General features: G+C 43.3%; 1 protein-coding gene across 1 annotated transcript in view; it reads left to right on the top strand.

The window, feature by feature from the left end:
- Positions 1–19372, top strand: part of LOC119660370 (NACHT and WD repeat domain-containing protein 2) — a 30661-nt gene that overhangs the window by 4788 nt on the left and 6501 nt on the right. Inside the window, exons 3-13 of the mRNA XM_038068886.1 lie at positions 11115–11305; positions 11356–11485; positions 11535–11679; positions 11780–12005; positions 12072–12513; positions 12574–12768; positions 12842–13584; positions 13664–13769; positions 13826–14218; positions 14279–14589; positions 14646–14749. Coding sequence (XP_037924814.1) covers positions 11115–11305; positions 11356–11485; positions 11535–11679; positions 11780–12005; positions 12072–12513; positions 12574–12768; positions 12842–13584; positions 13664–13769; positions 13826–14218; positions 14279–14589; positions 14646–14749 — 2986 coding nt within the window. The remainder of the gene's footprint in view (positions 1–11114; positions 11306–11355; positions 11486–11534; positions 11680–11779; positions 12006–12071; positions 12514–12573; positions 12769–12841; positions 13585–13663; positions 13770–13825; positions 14219–14278; positions 14590–14645; positions 14750–19372) is intronic.

Here is a 19372-nt window from a genome sequence, read left to right as displayed (position 1 = left end):
CAACAAGCACCGTGACATCATCTACATAACGACCAGGCGCTACTCTTCTTCCAAAGGTCCGGCCCTAGGATGGAACCCTGTGCTACCCCCGAGGTGACCTCCATCCTCTTTTGACCCTCTAGCGTTTCATAGAGCAGAGAGCGGTTCCTCCGACAGTCCCTCAATATCCATAGCAGATTGTTCGGCAGTTGGAAAGTATTATCTAGTGTGCCTAGAATGTCTTTCCATCTTACGGAATTAAAGGCGTTTCTGATATCAATCGTTATAAGGAGCACCACCCGTCGAATTCGGCGGCTATGTGCCTCCGCTCGAAGAACGGCATCCACAACTTGTATGACAGCATGAACTTTGGATCTCTCTGCTCTAAGACTGAACTGCCTTGGAAATAAGTCTCCGGCAGCGCATATCGCTTCAGGAAGTCTACTTTCTATGAGCTTTTCAAGCACTTTCCCAGCAGTGTCAAGCACACAAAGTGTTCGGTATGCAGACGGGAACTCAGGGGCGCCTTTCCCTTTGTTGATCAGCGCAAGCCTCGTCACCTTCCAACGAGAAGGGAAAATGCCCTCTTTCAGGCAAGCGTTAAGTACGCCGAGCAGTAGGTCTGTCCGATGTAGAAACACCAGTTTGTTTACCTCTACAGGAATAAGATCGGGTCCTGACGCCTTCTTGTTTTCATAGAGAGGACTGCCTGTTCCAACTCTTTATAGAGAAAAGCGGGCAGTCCTCAATGCTTTCCGCGCCGACGTCATCACCCAGTACGAGGCACGCTGGGAATAATGCTCGTACAATGCGGTCCATCTGCTCGACCTTAAGTGAACAGGGTTTCCGCAGAGCCATGGTTACCAGTTTGTAACCGGGTCCCCATGGGTCCTCATTTACCTCATCGATCAAATCCTGCCAGCAGCGAGCTTTACTCCTATTTATTGCGCTGCAGAGTCACCTTTTGGCTGATCTGCACTCTGTCATTATGGTACATCCCTTTTTCCGGTTGTTTAGACGTAGTATTAAGCGGCGGAGTCTGTGATACTCCTTTCGGAGCTCTACAATTTCCACCGTCCACCAACACATATAATGTTTGTCACATCCATACTAGAACGATTGTGCTTCCTTGCCAATTAGATGGTGCTCTACCCTCTGCAATATTGATGAACTCACTGACCCAAAGTGTTGGTTCCCAGCTATTCACTCAGTTGCAATGTCGAGGTGGTCTCATGCGCAACGGCTTCACGGCGTCAGTAACAATGAGAAAATGGCAGCGTCTTATAAGAATATAGTTTCTTTACATTTTACTATAAAATGTATTAAATGGAGACAACCGTTTAAACAAATATTTATTGACAATTAGTTGTCGTAAGTGTTTACAAAATTGACAGTACGCTCGCCATCCCTATTGCGTGTTCTAAACTCTGTTCCCCCATAGAATCCAGCACCGGCTACATTTTCACCCATATGACTAACAAAGAGAAAAGCATCGAAAGCGTTTATTAATTTATACATTCAGAGACCATTGCTGCAAACTTGAAAGAACTATTTCAACACTAATGTCAAGTTATTCTGCGCCAATATTCTCTCTGTACTATTATATGGAACTTCGTTGCATAAGGGACAGATATCACTGGATGTGTTGACGGGAAAATGAAAGCGGCAATGAATAGGTGGCACATCAAAGGAGGCCGGCAACTCCATTGCAGGCTATGCAAAGGAATCCGCTACTTCTGGACGTTCGACTCAGAACTACCTGTCGTAGAATAGTGGAGGAAGAGTACAAGCTTCTCGGAAAATCGTGGATGCAACTGAAACACATTGCCAGGAATTGGCAACGATAACGTGTTTTACGTGTGTGATCCGCATAGAAAAGAACCATATAACGTACATCGAAGAAGAAGTAGTGTACCCTTCAGGGTTAATAGTGTACTTATTAAATATTGTATGTCAATCAAGCCTATAACCAGCAAGAATTTTAATTTGCAATTACCAGTGAATATTCCCACTATGATTCTAAGGCCCTTCTTGGTGAGGTTTAAACAATTCTTCGAGTGCTTGGGATCATCTCGCCCCATGTGCACCCTGCACTGTTTAACTCCTGACGATTTCGCGGAGTATAGTTCATTCAGCCGTTCCTCATCATTCATTAGCGTCTGGGTCATGAATCTCTTTCCGATTCCGCAAAAAGATTTTTGTCCATGGAGCGGCATTCCTACTTCTTTCCTGACCAGCTCATCTGCTGCCTCATTGCCTTCGAACTCAATATGATCCGCAACCCTGAGTAGCCGCACCTTACTAAGGTGTTCCCATATCAGTTTAGAATACATCTGGCAGGACCTAAGTCTTAGGGGATGGTACTATATGGCTTTGGCTGAATGGATGCGCAGCTCCACCTTCTTGCATCAGGTACTAATAATTCTCAATCGAAATTGGGTACTATTACGAAGGATGCCCTCATAAATAGGTAATAGCCCCCACACTGTGAACAACCTTGAATAGTATTTGTGGTAATAGAATCTGTAACTGTCGGTACTTTTACGTGCCTGTTTTGTAACATCATGCCCATTCAGAAAGCTAAGGTATTACCGACTCCAGGTTAGGGTATTTCCAACCTCTGCTTGCGATGTTTTATCTAGATCTCCTTCGGCGCGTAGTACATCCGTCAGCTGATATAGGGCAGTTTCGGGTGACCGTTCTGTCCGGTAAACATGTCGACATGGATGTAAAGGGTTTACTTGTTAGAACGTTAATTCAATGTATTTGTCTAAGATGTTCTCCACTATTTTGAGTAAAAACGATGTCAGATAAATTGATCTGAAAGATTTAGGGTGAAGGATATGGTATATATTCCAAGGCTGTAATGGTCATTACCACGTTCTGAAGTAGTACTGGGAAAATGTTATCCACTCCGCGTAGTACCAGCAGTTTAAAAGTTCCCACTTACCATATTACTCTAATTTCCGAGCATACTTCTTTTGTTGGTTTCCAATTTTCCTTTCCCCTCTTTCTAACTCTTATTGGGGTGTCTGGCAGATTGTTGTTGTCTTCCGCGTGGAAAAACAGTTTTGAGAAGCAAATGTACCCTTCCATTGTCGGAGAACGGCCAATCTTACTTTTTTAAGAGAGAGGATATTGCTCAACCCTTAGCTATAGCTTTGTATAGCCTGGATGATCCTGTTGTTTGTTCAATCCATTTACAGAACTCCCCGAAACTGTTTCACTTTGCTTCCCTGGTCGCATTACTATATTTAGTCTTTGCATTTACGTACCTCGGTTGGTCCCCTGTTTGTATTTCCGGTTGAAGAGTTTTCGGACATCGATTCTCATTCTGGCTAGATTCCTCTTCCACTAAGAAACTTTTCTTGAATATGTGGCTCTCTTAGCCGGTCAGCTGGCCTTTATGGGTTAATGTCTTTTGACGTCTTCCACCACCATCTCCAGTTCCAAATCGTTCCTGGTGTCACGGACAATCTCTAGATGAGTGATATTATTATTCAGGTGCCTTACATAGCAGTCCCAATTTTTCGATCAGAGTCACACTCCAATCTTATTATTATGTTAGCCGACACGGAGTGCTTATCAGACACACTTCAATTCTTCACCAACCCACTCATAAGAGTACTCCCTTCTTGTCTAGTGCTAGTCACGAATGTTGGTGTGTTCTCTACATTATACATTTCTAGAATATTGCTAAGGATAAATCAAAAGGGTATTCACCCCTTCGCTACTATGCGTGTTATCAACACAGCTGAGGAGAAGTGGTAGCACCTTACTTTCGCCGGACTTCACCAGTTTAATGACTAATACCGGTGGGATCTGGGTGTCGCGATAGGATTAGGCAACGCTATGAAGCGCAGTATCTCTACCAAAAAAGGAAGACGAACCCATCCGGGATGTCAGGGGACTTCCGAAAAGGTACTAAGAAACAGCTGTGCATGATATGGCACAAACGATGAGATGGTTCCGAAAATAGCTACTGAATTCTTATATGAACCCACGTGTTGAAAGAACATAAAATTAAATTACCACCTGATCCAATTCGCTACCATACAATGAATAAATATTTTGTTCAGCTTCACTTAGAATTTTGGGAAGGGGGGCCCAAATCAACATTCTAGACAAATTTACTAAACTCCATGGAGAAAATTATGATGTCAGATTGGAATTAATATTCAAAGTAGGCGTTAATGACTTTTTGTTCCCTGTTTGATGAAAAATTTACAAATTTGACAGATATCCCTAAAATATATAAAAATAAAATTTCGGAGTTTTAAAAATTAATTTTAGAATGTCGGTATCCCAGGGTAAATCAGCACTATCAAGAGCTGGGGAGACAGCAGGTGAAGAATCCGGAACCTCGCCAACGTCAGAAGGCCCAAAAATACCCTCTGTAAAATTTCGATTACTGATGGTTCTACACGGGGAATGCGAATGGGATAAGAAGAAGTTATACACCGGATGGTATGACGCACCCCTGAGTGAACGTGGTACCCATGAAGCGCAAGCCGCAGCCGCAACAATCAAAAAAGCAAATTTAAAATTCGACATTGCGTTCACATCAGAACTCTCCAGATCCACCGAATCTACCCGAATCATTTTAGAAGAAACAGACCAAGTTGATACTCCCATCCGTAAGGCATGGCAGCTGAATGATAGGCACATAGGGGCGTTAACAGGATTAACCAAAGAAAAGGCATTGCAAAAGTATGAGGAGACCGAAATCGATAAATGGCAGGATGTTTTCGATGAGAGACCGCCTCAAATAGGCAAAATGCACCCTTTCTATGATATCATCATCAGAGACAACCGATATCGAGGACAAATCAAGAGGGCAGATTTCCCTCTGGCTGAATCACTCAAGGAATGCTTGGAGCGGATAGGTCTCTACTGGAAGAAAACCATTGTCCCACACTTGATGATGCGGAAGTATGTTTTCATATGCGGACATAAGAATACTTTGAAGGCAATAATCAAATCTATTGAGGACATTCCTGACGAAGATATTACAAATCTAAAACTGCCCGTAGCTGTTCCTATTGTTTATGAGCTAGATTGTAAGTTCAAACCAATCGGATCAATGAGGTTCTTAGGGGACGAGATCGCCGTGCAACGAGCTATAGATCTAGTGGGGTCCATTGCAGAACCGAAATCATAAAAAGAGTTAGAATGTAAATTTTATTATGAAACATTATGTATTTGGTTGCAAAATGTTATATTAACAACTTACTGGAAACTGAACTCGCCATTTAATATGCGCCCGAAATGTACACTTTAATCATTGACTTGGCCTCATCTGTGTCTTTCAGGACTTCGACTTTGTCCACATACTTTGGTGTGTGGGATGACAGCCCACTTAAGCATCGCTATCGCTCTCTCGGATATATGCTCCAGAGGTCTTGAAAGTAAAGTTTCTACATCTCTTCAGTAGCTCTCAAGTATAGAAATCAGCAAGATTTAGGGATTCGAGACGAAATGATTCTGAAAACTAGTTCCTAAACATCTAAAAACGCACCCTAGAAAATTATGGACTCGCCACCATACTATAAAACCTTAAAACGAACAGAATATAATTGGGTTGAAAATATTATTAAAGGGGTAGGTCGCCCCTTCTTTACTTTCATTCCACCTACAATTGTCTAACTGATCTCAACATAACCAAGAATATTCAAAACAGTATGAGTATACCCATATGAGTATCCTCCTGGCTGCATTCAAACCAGGCTTCTAATTCCCTAAGCTCAATAAAATCGGTGTTCTGTTCCAACAGGTGTGCTCTTGCGGTAACCCACTCGTTGTATATCTTGGAAGAGTGGATATCACTGCATGAAGTAGCCAGCAAAGTCATTGTCATCCCTGCTTAATGTGTGATCTATTCACTTCCATTTTCGCCTTCTGATTACATCGCATGCGAATACCAATCCTGCGCGCCGGAAAAATTTTTCGTTTCTGACAGTATCAGGCCAGCGGATTCCGATGAAGGCTTGGAGCTTTTGAGTAGCAGTGGGGGTCACTTCCCGCATGCTACTCACCTGTAGCAACATTGAAAGAACGCTAGCACATAACAGTCTCAGCATCATCTCGGAGCTGAGATAACTGCTAACATAGAAAAAAATGTCAGTACCACTCTTGTTACGAACATCCAGAAGGTAATTCCTAAATCTACTACTCATCGCAAAATTATCCATCTTATTACTAGTACGGTGTTGGTCAGTTGAAACCCAGCTGATTTTATGGCAGGTCTGTGCTCGAAACGAGGCGGTGGAAGCTACAGAAATCCAAAAATTTACCACCATTATCGTTACGGTCGCCAAGACTGTGTTTCTCCATCACATGTCCGAGTAAGATGTTGTCAGAGCTCACTTTGATATTCAGATCACCCATCACGGTCACAGTATCAACTTTTGGAAGCCTCCCGTGAACAGCGTGTAACCGCTCGTGGAAAGCATCCTTCTCCACCAAATCGGAAATTTCCGTTGGTGCGTAGCAGTGTACAATTGTGATGTCCCTTAATCTGGACCAGAATGTAGCAGTCGAGAAGTCCGCCAGAAACCAGCTCCCAGGCCAAGAAAGCGCGCCGTCAGAAACAACCCGACAAAAGATTCGAGTGTGTTACCATTTGGCTTTCTAGAGTACAGATTTTCATTAGTATGGCAAGAGGCAAGAAGAGTACTCTCCAAAGTCCCTATCCCTCAGGAATGCACTGATTGAAGGGTTGATTCAGCTGTGATACGGGGAACTGAACTGACAAGACATTCTCCTCTATGCCCTATGAGTTCAGAAGATGTTTTTTGTTGAAGGAGTGTCTAAAAGGAATAATTTGACCAAGACTTATAAAAAACAGAACCCTAATCCGAAGAAACTACCTTTTGTGCAGTTTCCAGCTATCTGAGTTTATCAAGGGCAAGCATGACGTGCGCCACAACGTGCACCAGGCCATACAAAAAGCTTGAATGAAAATCATTAGCGTCCTTTATAAGCTCCCAATGAACTACCCAAACCTGCTGCTCCAAAAGTATCATAGATGTCTTAGGTGGCACTCAACTATACCACTACCGTCCAACAAAAAAATGCAATAGGAATTCAGTAGGCAACTAAAGGGAAACAAGTAGGGAAATCGGAAGCTGGACGCTTGACTTTCGATCTTTTTTGTAAATTTCTAAAAAGGCATTATTAACTTTATTTGAGCAAATATCGGGACGAGATATATTCTGCCTACATTTTATACAGATGGGTCTCAGTGAACTATTTTCTCAGTTGTTGATGAGATACACTAGACTTTATGGGTGCTGATATTTTGGGTTCTAGTTTCCTTATCTTCCAGCTGATATGGAAAAGGAGGCTAGTTGTGAAAAGTACTAATTGACCTCTTTCATTTGATACCACCCACGACCATATTCCAAGGAAAAATATACACCCCCTTTCACATGTGTGTGGAGCCTCAACATTAAGTCATGCCACTCATTGAATATAAATGGGCTCATAGACCGCACATTCGCACCAGATTTCGTGACGATAACTTCAGCCATCTTCAATTAGACTGAAAAGACAGATTGAATCAATTTTACATTTTAATAAAGTTTTGTTCTACATCATCATCATCATCAACGGCGAAACAACCGGTATCCGGTCTAGATCTGCCCTAATAACTCAGAACTGCAGAAACCCCGGTTTTGCGCCGAGGTCCACCAATTCGATATCCCTAAAAGCTGTCTGGCGTCCTGACCTACGCCATTGCTCCATCTCAGGCAGGGTCTGCCTCGTCTTCTTTTTCTACCATACATATTTCCCTTATAGGCTTTTCGGGTTGCACCATTTTCATTACCACAACCTGTTGAGCCAGATTTGATCCACAATCAGACGGTCGTGGAATCGCTCATAGATTTCCTCGTTATGTAGGGTACGGAATCGTCCATCCTCATGTAGGGAGCCAAAAATTCTTCGGAGGATTCTTCTCTCGAACGCGGCCAAGAGTTCGCAATTTTTTTTGCAAGAATCCAAGTTTTCGAGGAATACATAAGGACTGGCAAGATCATTGTCTTGTACAGTAAGAGCTTTGACCCTATTGTGGGGCGTTTCTAGCGAAACGGTTTTTCTAAGCTGAAATAGGCACTGTTGGGTGCCAACAACCGTGCACGGATTCGTCATAGTTGTTATCGATTGTGATTTTCGACCCTAGATTAGAAATTATCAACGGTCTCAAAGTTGTAGTCCCCTATCTTTATCATTTTCATATGATCAATATTGTTGTTGTTTTTTGGTGCTGACGTTGCCATATATTTCGTCTTGCCTTCATTGATGTGCAGCCCAAGATCTCGCGCCGCCTGGTCGATCTGGATGAAGGCAGTTTGTACATCTTGAATCGTTCTTCCCATGATGTCGATATCATCGGTATAGGCCAGTAGTTGGGTGGACTTAAAGAGCATGGTACCTGAGGAGGATGGTCTCGCATTTACCTCGGCATCAAAGATCACCTTTTCCAGAGCCAGATTAAAGAGAACGCATGATGGGGCATCCCCTTGTCTTACACCGTTATTGATGTTGATTGGTCTTAAGAGTGATTCTACTGCTTTTATCTGTCCTTGCACATTAGTCAGGGTCAGCCTAGTCAGTCTTATCAATTTCGTCAGGATACCGAATTCTCTCATGGCTGTGTACAGTTTTACCTTGGCTATGCTATCAAAGGCGGCTTTAAAGTCGATGAAAAGGTGATACGACTGATGTCAAAATTCCAACAGTTTTTCCATTGCTTGACTCAGAGAGAAATCTTATAGATGGTACTCAGCAACGAGTTATCTCTATAATTGCTACACTGCATGATATCTCCCTTTTCATGTATGGGACAGATAATGCCTCGTTGCCATGAGTTGATGAACCACTTGATGTAAATGGTCGCATCCATATTTAACCAATTCGGCTCAGAGGGGATTCTAGGTGGTGTTGTAATTCGAGCCCGGAGCACCATGCCAACGAGATAGTGATCCGAATGTATATATATATATGTAATATATTCCCTACATATTCGGTTTAATTTTTTGGCTGACTAAGAAACCTACCGCCAGCACATGATTTACTGGATGACGACTATATTATATGGTGTAGTGGTTCTTCTGCAGGAAACCATTGGGACCGAGTATCGACTAGCTGCTTGGCAACTCCTTCTCTATACAGGGAGCGCACGTTCCATGAGAAAATGCGCAAATTGTGATTCCGTTTTCGTTGCCGGGTTCGTCGTTGTGTTTTCAGTCCAGTCCGAGGCTGCTTTGGAAGCTTCATAACAAGTTGTTTCCAGCCGTACCCAACCCCCAACCTGGAGGACCAATTGGTACAATTTATCCCGTTTTTAGACGCGGAAGACTCTCCTTCATCCTTCTCCGTCTGCAGCTTTTCGTTAAGAAAGAGCTCCCAGCGGTCACTACGTAGAGATGGCGAGTTTGGTGATAGAGTTGTTGGTGTTGGTTCAGCAGTTTCCGAGATTTTATGCTCCATCGAATTTGAGGTCCAAAGTGGAGTGCAGCGTGTCTAGGGTTGCATTTTATCATCGATATTATTTTTCTGCCTTTTCCTGAGAACGTGGAGGAGTTAATGTACTTTGGCATCTTTCCTCATAAACCTCGACTACGCCGATGACACCTGTTTGCTCCTTCACGGGGTCAAAGACCTTGGCCAAAGGGGTCTGGGTTAGGAAAGAAAGGAAAGTAATGTTGAACTGAAGATAAACACTAACAAAACCAAGGTTCTCAGTCTGATCAGTCAACTCACCCTCAGTTCTGCAACAATTATTCAAACTGCTACAGAATTTCGGGAGGCCAGTACCATGTATTATTTCATTGTCTAAAATTTGTGAATGAAAGGTGAAACCTAGAGAAAACTCTAGATGGGGTGCTGGTACTAGAAAAATTGATTCAAGGAACATTAGCATGCCAGAAAATTGAGAGTAGGGAAAGATATTAGGAAAGCGCGATTGCGAAATTCATCGAATAAAAAAAATAAGTCGAATTCGAGGTAGTTTATTTCTCCCGTGTCCAGATTGCTCAAGTGGTTAGAGCACTAGGCTGTCGTACGGAAGGTTGCGATTTAAATCTCACTGGTGGCAGTGGAATTTGTATTGTGATTTGACGTCGAGTGAGTCGACTCAGCTGTGAATGAGTACCTGAGTCAAATCGGGGTAATGATCTCGGGCGAACGCAATGCTATCTAGGGTCAAAAATCACAACCGATAAGAGCTACAATTATGAAATCCGCGTACAGTTGTTGGCAGCCAACAGAACCTATTTCAGTTTACAAAAACTGCTCCATTCGAAACGTCTCACAATAGGGTCAAAATAAGGTCAAAGCTCTTACTGTACAAGACTATGATCTTGCCAGTCCTTATGTATTCCCCGGAGACTTGGGTTTGCGAATTCTTGGCCGTTTTCGGAAGAAGAATCCTCCAAAGAAATTTTGGTCCGCAGCCTACATAGCGACGAAATCCATGAACGATACCACGATCGTCTGGTTGTGGATAAAATCCGGCTCAACAGGTTGCGGTGGGCCGGTCGCTTAATCTCGGCGCCAAACGGGGGTGTCTGGAGTTTGTTATTAAGGTGGGCCTAAACCGGATACCGGTTTTTGCGCCGTTGATGATGATGAACTCAATGCTGACCATATTGCCTCCCACAGTGTACTGTGATGTACCGGTATGGCCTTGAATAAAGTGTTCTAACACACTTCAAGGCCCTGATCCAATATGGAATGTTGTGCGACGATTATTATTATTATTCATTCCACGGGGCAGAGAGGGAAGTACGGACTGGTTTGAATATCTAAAAATTTAATACATTGGTGTACCCAGCCTTAAAAAAGACCGGCAGACAGATCGGCATATGATTTTAATAACCTCGAAGAGGAAACTCCTCGTAATGCCCTGGATCCTTTTGCAGCAGGTTGCGCGAAATGAAAACACTTAGGCGGCCCAATCAATTTAAGCAATCTATCATACAATTCGAATTAGCGTCTCCTAATTGCTAAGTCTAAAATGGCTTCAGAGCCTTCCAGGTAATCTCTACTAACAAATAAGGAAATCCTTCAGGCTGTCTTACACACAAGCATACATATCATACAATAATAATCCAGATTGTATTGAATTGCAGGTAGTGGATATGAGATGGGGTGTACGTGATGAAGCAACAGATGATCACATGACCACAGAGCTTTGCATGAAAGAAATTGAAAATTGCCAACGCCTATCTATGGGACCTAACTTTGTGGTGTTTCTTGGACAAAAATATGGATACCGACCAATCCCCACTTACATTCTATCTTCAGAATTACAAATGTTACGGTATGCGTACCACCTTTAATTGTCCTCTTTGTTACAATTTGAAATTTCAGAGACGAACTGACTGCAATGGGAACCGATGGTTCGCTACTAGATGTTTGGTATAAGAAAGACAGCAACGCAGTCCCTCCAATATCAGTACTGCAACCGATTTCGTCAATTTTGATTAATTTCAACAATAAGGTATTTTTTCAACTGTATGAGCAAGTTCCTAATAACCGTGTATCCCCAGAGGGTCCCCAAACTACAAGCGGAAGACCAAGCAGTGTGGTGGGACACGTTGACTAAAATGCAGAAACTTTTGAGAAAGGCAGCGCAATCCCTTTTTTCTTCAGGACAATTTGATAAGGACACAATGCATAGTTATTTTATGTCAGGTAATTTTTTCGGGATCAGTAGTCCATCAGAGAGTTGTACCCGACGAAACCCAGTATAGATTTTCAAGATGGCAAGACTGAGGTTACTTTCTTTTTTTAGTTACTGAGCGCGAGGTCATAAATGGTATCCTAAATGTGAAGAACACTAAAAATCATTGCATGGCTTACGTCCGATATATCAACAACATTAATCTGCAAAATCTGAAAAAAGCTTCACTTTTCGTGGATATTATCAACAGAAGTCTTGATACGGAAGCTTCAAAACTTCTGGCAAATTTACGTGATGAAAGGCTCCCCAACAAAATCGAATCGACAAATATGCAAAAGTATAACCTCAAAAGCGAAATCCCATAGTTGTAGAAATATCTACAAAAAATGTTTCGTCCTTCCAGATACACCGTTGAATGGATCGGACGTGAAGGCCTGGATATTGAAACCCACGAGGAATATCTAAATCATTTCATTGCACATTTCTACAAAAACATTGTGAAACTGGTAGACCGAGCAATGCGCAAGGAGGACTCAAGCGCACAAGGACAAATTGTTACAGAAATCCTTCAACATTTACACGCTTGCAACAATTCGGTGAAGGTTTTCTATGGACGTGAAGAAAACCTTGACCACATTCAAAGGTATATGTTGGGGGAGTCAGATAAACCCTTGGTACTCTACGGTGAAGGTGGTTGTGGCAAAACATCTCTGCTGGCCAAAAGTGCTTCCCTTGTTGCAAGGGAATGGTTTCAAGGAAAGAAGCCTATTAATATTATTAGATTCCTGGGTACGACTCCAGATTCAAGTGCACTTACGCCTACATTGATATCTATATGTCAACAGGTACATGCGCATTTATCTAATGTGAATTATTGAGTATCGTATTGACTTTGTGTTTTCCAGATTTCCTACAATTATATGCTTCCTTTTGAGAACATCCCTGATGATCTTGTTCCTCTGACTGCGCACTTTAAACAGCTACTAACATATGCAAGCGTAAATCAACCTTTAACATTGTTTCTAGATTCTGTTGATCAACTTACTGGAACCCAAGATAAGGTCTCTTGGATTCCCACACGGCTACCGCCACATTGTAAGGTACATATCGAACATTTTTTATTTCAGAGTCATACAAAGCTTCATGTTTAACTCATTCCTCTCTTTGTTCTAGATTATACTGTCCTGCGCGTGCGAAGAAAGCAACCCTGTAGTATCACAGGAATATCATATCCTTCGACGGATGATCGATATTGAGGACAATTTCATCGAAGTCACGGCACTTGGTGAAGAACTTGCAATGAATGTAATCAAAATGTGGATGAAAACTGCTTGCCGTGATCTAACCAACTATCAATGGCGCTTAGTAGCGAACGCAATCAGCAAATGTTCCCTTCCCATTTTTGTGAAATTAGTTTTCGCTGAGATATGTCGATGGAGAAGCTACACTCGCCCACAAGAAACCCACCTTGCTTCCACAGTCATGGACTCCATCATGATGCTCTTCGAACGAATTGAAAAACAACACGGCAGGATCCTGGTATTTCATGCATTGGCATATATAACCGCAGCTAAATCAGGATTGTCTGAAAGCGAACTGGAGGATTTAATATCTCTAGATGACAAAGTTCTCGACGATGTATACCAATATCACTTGCCACCGGTGAGGCGGATTCCCCCGCTACTCTGGACTCGAATTCGAAATGATCTGCCGAACTACCTGAGTGAACGAGAAGCCGATGGTGTGAACGTGATGAATTGGTACCACAGACAATTCCGTGACACCGCCAAGGAGCGATACTTTAAGAATATGAACATGGCTATGTACTTTCACTCATCAATTGCGGATTACTACTTAGGAATATGGGGAGGGGGAGTACCGAAGCCTTTTAAATTCACTGAAATTCAAAGGCATCGGTGAGTGAATTTTTTTCAAGATAACTTCCACAATAAAGTTTCAAACTCAGTTTCAACTCTTGCATTTTATATATTCCAGGTTTAATCTCACCGACAAAGAAGGAGTGGCAGATCGAAAAGTGCCAGTACAACCATTAGCTTTTACCAATAAAGAAGGGCAAGTGACTAGATATAATCTCCGGAAGGTATATGTTCATACTCTTTAAGAGAACCATTTTGAAAATATCGCATTTTATTCTAGTTTGGAGAATTACCCTTCCATCTTGTCCGAGCACGCCGCTTCAAGGATCTCTACGCAAATGTGCTTTTCAACTATGACTGGTTACATGCGAAGTTGTCTAGTTGTCCACTTCAAGCAGTTTTAGCCGATTTTGAAGATGCTTCCACGAATACAGATGACAAGGACGCCAAAAGAGAGCTCATGCTGGTAGCTGATGCCCTACGTTTAGGTGGAGCCATCTTAGCAATATATCCTAACATGCTTGCCCCACAATTGATTGGACGATTGCTTCCAGAAATTGGAGGAAATCCAAACATAAAGATGCTGCTTAGGGCTTGTGATAAAAGTGGACCGAAAGATTGTGCATTGATTCCTGTGAATCATTGTTTGCATACTCCGGGTGGTCCGTTAAAGGCAAGTAATTGATTCATATTGAAAATACCACGAGTTACTGATGCATAGAACACCTTACAGTACTCTTTGGAAGGACATCAATTTGCTGTTTTTGCATTTTGCCTGACCAGTGACTACCGATATATGGTTTCAATTTCAACACGGTTCATCACTTGGGATTTATCTACATCTGATCTGACGCGTGATGTTAATCCTGGTATTGAGGGTATCATGCAACAATTGGTCCTGAGTCCAGATAATAAATGGGCGGCAGCTTATTCCAATAACAATCAAACTGTTTTGCTCAACATGTTATCCAGCGAATTTGTAGTTGTGGACAATCCATTTGAAGCAGGAGAACCAGTGACCGGAGTTTACTTACTGAATCACAGGTTTGAGGTTTACCATGTTGTAAGCAACGCACTTACTGAATTTCTTTATGATTAAGCCTTTTCATAAATACAAAACTTAAATGGGCGAGATTTGATATGCGGGGGAACTTAATGGAACAATCAAAAGCACCACCAGGAACGGATAACTGGGAAATATTGTGTAAGTTTTCAACCGTAAGTTAGTCTGATAGTGTGACTGTATTAATGGTAATATCGAGTTCAAATGTGAATAACTATCACCTCGTGCGAAAAAATCTATAATTATATTCACCTAAACTATCGTTCTGACATCCCTAATTATTCTGAAATAGGATGGCTTATCAAATGCAATCTTAAATTCGAGGATGCATCACCATTATTTCAAATGATCCAACCGTCTTCTCTTCTAATTAATAAATCTAAAAACTATATAACTATTTGTCAGGGCAATGCTTCATTGTACACAAAGTTTCCTTACGTTGGAAGTTTCGACGCAATGTAACAAAGATATATAATTACATGAGGAACTTTCTGAATAATCTCCGTTCCTCCTCGGATGTTCTGCTCTACGTAGTTCTAGCCCACTTGTCAGTCATTCAGCATTAGTGGATTCAACTGAATACTATAATCAACAATGTATGATTGATAATCATCCTTAGTCTGTGACTTATTCGCTCTCGCTCTCACTTTCTAATCAATAAAGGCACGGATGTTTGAAGGATAAACCAACGTAGGTGGTCTTAAAGTACTCCGTCACACGATGCAAATCAATCTCAGTATCCAATGGTTTCGTTATGTCGAGAGAAAGACAATTCACGTGTTTACCGTACATTGCCTTCAACTTCTATTCATCGATCCGCTCTTGGTCCGACTTCACTCCACTCAGAGGATTGAAAGATCGATCCTTCAAGTTAAGTGGAGTCAGCCCACAGTCTGCCTTACAAACAGCCGCATGCAAGGGACTCGCTTCCACCCAATAATCTTTCGCTTCCGTTACCGAAAACTGTACTGTCTGCACGCTCTGTTGGGATTCGTTGAGAGATCTATCCGATTGTTCTTCGCATATGTTGCATTCTGAACACATCTGAAGTAACTTTCGCCATACCGTCATAAGCGTATTACTGAAAGTTCCTGCTTTAGGGTGGCCGGAATTTCAACTGCGGATGTCTCACTGGAGATGACACAGTTCCGGTAAACCCTTTGCACTTTATTTCTCACCCGTCTGCTGATATCGCCAGTGCTGATCTAAATCAGCCTTGCAATGTCTTGCCTTAGTGAGTCCCGCCGACGTTCCAGACAAATTTTCCATGGTGGATCTCACTCACGGTCACTCAAACCAATAACACGAAAGTGAATCTTCTGACCGTACAATCTGATAACCACAACTTCACCACAATACACAAGTGATTATATTTGCAGCAGCGACATATCAGCACACAGTAAAGATGCAATCTCATCATTGATTTGAGATAGAATTGCCAGAGTTCTTGGAGATGCAAAGAGGCTGGGAATACCTGGTCTATGCAAAGGATCCATTTCCGAGAATTCTATACACGCTCTTTGGAATTTCTCCCGAACCTCAGCTGGACGGTGGAGAACAGTGCTTCGGCGAATAATGAAACTGTTGCATGCAGTCCGGCGTGGTGTTGTTGATGCCAACGCCTCTGCCCCCATCGACTGTCGGTCACCAGTTTCCCCGATGACCTCAAATCGAATACATTCCCTGATGATGGCCGGGATTGTGTCGCTGCAAATTATAAAGCGGTTCTGGTATAGGACTCGCTCACAGTCACGTGCGCGAATTGCGGGAAACGCTCGACGAATCTCTGGTCCAACAAGGGGCGGTAAGATGTTGTACCCACCGTCGTAGTAGGAGCGGATGATGAAGAGGTTCATTTCTTCAGTCCACTTCATCTGCTACCTAAGCGAACCTGCTAAAGTGGTCGCCATAGATTGTGGCGAAACAGTTGCAGCAGGCGGAGCAATACTCCTGGTCGTCGTGGCGCCTATACGTCGAAACACAGCCCGCAAATAATGCTGGAATTTTTCTTCAGATTAGAACTGTCGAGAAGTGTTTGCATATTTCAAAGATTTGCTTTGTTTGTCTTCGCTCAATAGCTGAAGGACATAGGCAATTAGTCTGCCCTCTCCCTAAGCTTCAACTTCATTAGTAGTCTGCCGATTTCGAAGCTTGTTGATTGCAATGAATTGTTGAGTACCATATAAAAGATATTTTCCGCTATCCTGCTAGACCGGATAGCAGCATACGCCCAGAACATCATTGGCCCATACCAAAGAGGCTTCGCACGAGCCAAATCAGCAACAGATCATCTCTGTGTGGCAAGCGATGGAAAAACTGTTGGAATATTGAGATCAGAGATCAGTTGCCCCATCTTTCCATCGACTTCAAGGCCGCTTATGATAGCATTTTTTTTTTTTTTGAGTAGGGTAGGTGAATGCGTTTATGCACAGAGTGTTGGACTCCCGCAACAGCACGCTGGCGGACTACCAACTAAACACTTCCCTGTCATCAGAGAACTAGCCTGGAACCGTTTGACACATTACTTCGGGTTAGCCCCCCGGTCTCCCGGCTTTGGGAGCCTTCAAGTCAGGGAATTCCTTTCACCAACGGGAGGGGAGGAAGGAAGTTGTTGTTAATTCAGGGAACCTCTTACCGTCCGATCCCTCCACCGGTCGAGTTCAATCTTCTTCGTAATAAGAAGAGCCCGAGCATAATGCGCAATACGATTCCAGCTGCCAGCGCTCTTCAGCATCTCTCTGACAATGTTGTCGAGAGAGAGCTCGCCTGCGTCTGCAGAAAGCTGCTGGCGAAGGCCGTCCCACCTCTCGCAAGAGAAAAGGGTGTGTTCAGCGTCATCCGCCACTCCATTGCAGAACACACAACAACACACAGGAGATCGCGCCTTCCCAATCCTGTGCAGGTAAGACTGAAAACCTTCATGCCCACTTAGAAGTTGGGTAAGGAAGTAATCAATTTCACCGTGCGTTCTGTTCAACCATGGGTCTAAATTGTCGATGAGCCGCGCAGTCCACTTGCCCCTTGGCTCATTTTGCCAAGAAAGTTACCACTCGCTAAGGGTGCGTTGACGTTCTTCACGGGCAACCACTTCTCTTAAGTTTTCACCCTTACGGCGATAGATAGCTTTGCGCTCCTTGGGAAGGGGGGCAACGGGGATCACTCCCGCAATCACGATCACAGCCGGTTCATAGACGGTGCGATAAGCAGACGTCACTCGCAAAGCTCCCCGCCTCTGCACTTGAGCGAGGCGTTTACGATGCACCTCCTTGCCAAGGGCATCAGCCCATACCTCCGCACCATAGAGAAGAACGGACTGCGTTGCTCCCATGAGGGGACGTCTCCTCGATATTCGCCATTAGCCGACTCGAGGCCGCGACTCCAGCTGCAGCCCTGTCCGCTGCTGCTTTGATTTGCTCGAAGAAGCTCATCTTCGAGTCGAGCATTAAACCAAGGTATTTAACCGCTGGTTTTGACTCTATAGTCAACTCGCCGATCGATATGGAACGCAAAGTCGGGATTCTCCATCTGGTCAAGATGATTCCTTCGGTTTTTTCCAGCGCAAGGTTGAAACCGTGAGCAGTCATCCATCCGCTTACCCGTCGCATCAATATGCCAAGTCTGCTTTGCGCCTGTTCAACAGTGCGTCCGGCAACAAGTGCCGCAACGTCGTCTGCATAACCGACCAAGTACGACTCTTCGGCTTATGATAGCATAACCAGGGAAAAACGCCCCCCCCCCAACAATGTGCGAGGCCAGATAAAAGCATCAGGATCACTCGGTCGACCATTCAACATTGACAACGGTCTAAGACAAGAGGCTGTCCTATCATGCGTCCTCTTTAACCTGGGCCTAGAGATAGTGATTCGCGATGCAAATGTCAATGCGAGAGGCACCATCCTCTTCAAGTCCACCCAACTACTAACTATGCTGACGATATTGACGTTATGGGAAGAACAACACGGGATGTACAGTCCACCTTCATCTAGGTCGAGCAGGTGGCGCGAGGTCTAGAGCTGCGTATTAATGAAGGCAAGATACCTACCTGGTACCTAGTGGCAATGTCAACGCCAAAGAACGAAGAATAAAGATAAGAGACTACAACTTTGAGACCATTGAAAATTTCTCCTATCTAGGGTGGAAAATCACAACCGATAACAGCTATGACGATGAAATTCGCGCACGGTTGTTGGCTGGAACCAGAGCCTATTTCATCTTTCAAAAACTTTTATTGCACAAGATGCCAGTCCTTATCTATTCCTCGGAGACTTAGGTTCTTAGCAAGAAAAATTGCGAACTATTAGCAGCGTTCGAGAGAAGAATCCTCCGAATAATTTTTGGCCCCCTGCATAAGGATGGACGATTCCTTCTTATTCCGAAATCAATGAGGAACACACGACCTGGTTGTCGTGGCGGGTCACTTATTCCGTAAGGATGAGGATGATCCAGCCCGGAAAGTTTATAAAGGCAAAATCTATGATAGATAAACAAGTTGAGGCAGACCTTAGATGGCCGATGGCTTCCGTCAGCCAACCGGGGGTGTCTGGTATCCGGTCTGGCCTACTAAGGCAGGACTAGACCTGATCCCGATTGTTGCAATGTTGATGATAATGATAATGATGAATGAATTGTTTGCATGGATCCTTGCTACCAATCTCTGGACTGCAGGACTGAGGGATGTTTTATAATTCTCTTGTAAATCTTTACCCTCATATAGTGATGTACTAGTATTTTCCGGATTTTATATTTTATTCTCTCACTTCCTAT

The sequence above is a fragment of the Hermetia illucens genome, chromosome 6 (assembly GCF_905115235.1).
Source record: "Hermetia illucens chromosome 6, iHerIll2.2.curated.20191125, whole genome shotgun sequence".
NCBI lineage: Eukaryota > Metazoa > Arthropoda > Insecta > Diptera > Stratiomyidae > Hermetia > Hermetia illucens.
Note: the sequence above shows the minus strand (reverse complement) of the source record. Positions and strands in the feature narration are given on the sequence as shown.